The sequence below is a fragment of the Triticum dicoccoides genome, chromosome 3A, assembly GCF_002162155.2.
Source record: "Triticum dicoccoides isolate Atlit2015 ecotype Zavitan chromosome 3A, WEW_v2.0, whole genome shotgun sequence".
Taxonomy (NCBI): Eukaryota; Viridiplantae; Streptophyta; class Magnoliopsida; order Poales; family Poaceae; genus Triticum; species Triticum dicoccoides.
In genome coordinates this window covers 86,567,110-86,570,269 of record NC_041384.1, presented here as the reverse complement: position 1 = coordinate 86,570,269, position 3,160 = coordinate 86,567,110, and the positions used below count along the sequence as shown (strand labels likewise).

At 51.5% G+C, this 3,160-nt stretch overlaps 1 protein-coding gene across 1 annotated transcript in view; it reads right to left on the bottom strand.

Annotated features, from left to right (window-relative positions):
- Positions 1 to 2,255: 2,255 nt before the first annotated feature.
- Positions 2,256 to 3,160, bottom strand: part of LOC119272000 (leucine-rich repeat extensin-like protein 3) — a 2,900-nt gene continuing 1,995 nt past the window's right edge. Inside the window, exon 2 of the mRNA XM_037553612.1 lies at positions 2,256 to 2,295. Coding sequence (XP_037409509.1) covers positions 2,256 to 2,295 — 40 coding nt within the window. The remainder of the gene's footprint in view (positions 2,296 to 3,160) is intronic.

Below are 3,160 nucleotides of genomic sequence, written 5' to 3'. Positions count from 1 at the left end.
TCTGTCGGAGGAGGAACGGGACCTCCCGGAGTACGACACCGGCAACCACGAGGAGTGGGCGGCTACTTCGAACGTCGTCAGGCGGAGCGGCTCGCCTCCATCAACAACGCACCGGTGGTAAGGGGAAGCAACAACAGCGACGACCGCCGCCTGTGGTGGGGTGCCCCGGGATGCACGCTCCACGCTGTCCTCAAGTACCTCGAGGGCGGCAACGATCCACCGCTCGAGTACCCGGCAGCCCCGGCCCCCCGCCGAAGCGGCGGCCCGTGGCTATCGAGGCGCATGCTAAGCGGGTCCTCCCCCTCCTCCTGATCCTCCTACCACTCCTCCGGGTTGCCGGCGCTCGTCAGCGTCAAGGCCGAGCCCATGGAAACGCCACTCGGCCGGAGCACCCGCGGCGCCGCCCTCGTCATCAGCGAGGGCGGCCACGCCTCCTCGAGCACCTCCCGCCGCGTCAAGCTGAAGATGGAGCCGGGGCTCGCCCTCGTGAAGAGTGAGCACGCTGACGTGGCCGCACTCGACGACGAGACCGTCATGAAGTGGGCGCAGGAGGACTGGGCGCGGCTGGAGATGGAGCGTCAACACCGCGCCCTAGACGAAATCACCGCACGGCGCCGTGGCCGTGACGAGGGAGGCGTCGTCGTCCTCGAGGACAACGACGACGAGGCGTCGCCCCGGCCAAACCAGTCCGCCAGGGCGACCCCAGGCAGGGTTCCAGCAGTGACGCCCATGGTGTGAAGGAGAAGGAAGAGGACGACGGCGGTGACTATACGACGCCTTCAGCAAGTTCTTCGACCTGTAGGCGCGGCAGCAACCCTTTGTTTTCTTCTTTTAGTAGATTATATGTTTTTTATATGTAAAAACCTGTGAAACGTCTAAATATCGCCGAATCTATGTCGTGTTTGCCGAATTTTGGCCGAATATGTTTTTAAAAATATTTACAAAAAGGGCGTCTGGGGGCGGCGGCTTGTAACCCGGTCGCCCCGCGCCGAAAATATCGTCGGTTCACCCCAAGCGGCGCTTTTTTCTAACCTCTGTGGGGGGGTGAACGGCTGAAGATGCTCTTACATTCGGACGAAATGAAATATTTTGGAACACAGGAAACCAATGGACAATGTAAACCCTCGTTTCAATCCAAACGGCCAGTGAGCGCTGTAATGATGCGATCAAAAGAGCAGCCATGATCAAAACCAGCAAAAGGCGCGCAACGGTCGTCCCGGACGCAAAGGGGTGCGGTATCAGACCATGATGGCCTTTCTTTTTTCCTCTCAAAAGAACCAAATGCTGCTGGCCGGTCGACCAATGTGTGTACTAGTGTAGTGTGGTGGCACATAGAACATAGCACTAGCACTCACCAGTCAAGGCGTCCTACGAGCTTCCAGGAGAAAATTAACAGTATAAAAACTTACCAAAGAGAGCGTTGCTCCGAAAGCAAAAGGTTAATTAGTTAACAATCGCAGTCACAAGCTTTTGGCCACAAAGGGCAAGCAGACAACGGTCAAGACAGTAAAATAATTCGGATTGGAATCTCAGGCTGTCCTTCTCTGCCCCTTTCCTTCCAAGACCAGCAAATGAATCTAATCAAAAGAGTTAACAACAGGAATTGCAGACTTGAAGTAAACAATGAGGATAAACATAGCAGCTGCTGCTGCCTGCAGAACACAGGGCGTGGAGAGAGATATCATATCCCTGTGGAACATTGCTGCTTCTGGAAGAATTCTCCAGGATCAGATATGTTTCTTGGGAGGAAGAAAAGAAAAATGGTGCTCCTGGCAGGATTCTTCTGAAGCAAGCGAGCACGTGGCAGGAGCGCCAGATCTCACCAGCACCTCGACCATGCCTTATCAAGAAAAAAGGATACGGGCAAAGTTGCACCGATCTAGTCATCGTACGTACTTCAGCGGCTTTCGTAGATTCTCTCGTGAGTAATATGCTTGCAAAGTTACTGTGCAAATTTACATCTATATAGTTCTAACATCCTGCTACAGTAGGCAGGGCAAATGAAAAGGAACTCAGATGCAGGACACTCATAAACGTAGGACTTGGGGACAGTACGTTTTTTAACACTATGCAGTGTCAGAAAACTTGTTACATTTTGATACAGAGGAAGTATTAGACGAATTCTAGAATTTTGATACAGAAGGGGCATTAGAATAATTTTCCGAATGAAGTTCGACGGCACAGGCTAAATCCTCACAGTGCCTATCACTATCAGCTGAACCATGTCTCAGAACCATAACAGCAGGTGTTTTCCCCTAATTATTCAGAGCAGAATATGTTTCCAATATTTCTACTCTGGAAACACATCAGAGGAATAGGAAAGACATGAGACAATTCGTCAAAGTGATCGGGTTAAAACACTTAACATAAGAAGAAAGCTAAGAAATGCTGACTAAAAAATATAATAATCGAATAACCAAGAAGTAACTGGGATGCAAAAGGAAGAGAAAACACCCTGAAAATCTCTTGTTCTAAACTTATGTCTGACTGAATTTAGCTAAATTGAACTGAACTCATGCTTCTCTCTATACACCCCACACATACTATATCCCTGCTGCACCTACAATCCACTCACTCACTCGCTCACAAATCCTCTTCTGTCCCTCTCAAACTCTTATTATTCACAACCAAATTTGCCTTCAATCTGCAGCCTATTCTCCAATCCCTTTCAACACCACAACACAAATCGTCTGGATGCGCAGGCGACAAATCATAATCCAGAAAATTCCGCCCACCTTGCAACTAAGTCTTCGCGCCGGTAGCCATCGATCAAGAACACTAGCAGCTAAGCATGACAATGACTACGTAAATTGGTGAGCTTGCCATCCATGGACAGAGGTAAGGAGGGAGAGCAAAACCATGTCTTCCTTCAGATGATGTTTTTCTTTTTTGGAGAATCTATGTGCATCACTGCCGTGAAGGCGGTGGCGGTGATCCATATTCTGCCCAGGTGACGGGTGGCAATGGGTCGGGGTTATAGGGTGGCGGTGGTGGTGATCCATATTCTGCACGGGACACAGGTGGCAATGTGCCGGGGTAATAGGGTGGCGGCGGTGGCAATGCTGGTGGCGGACAGGTGCAGGGCGGCGGCGGGGGGCACATTGGATGCGGCTGCGGGGCAGGAGGAGGCGGTGGGTGGTGGTGGACTGGCTTTGGCGGC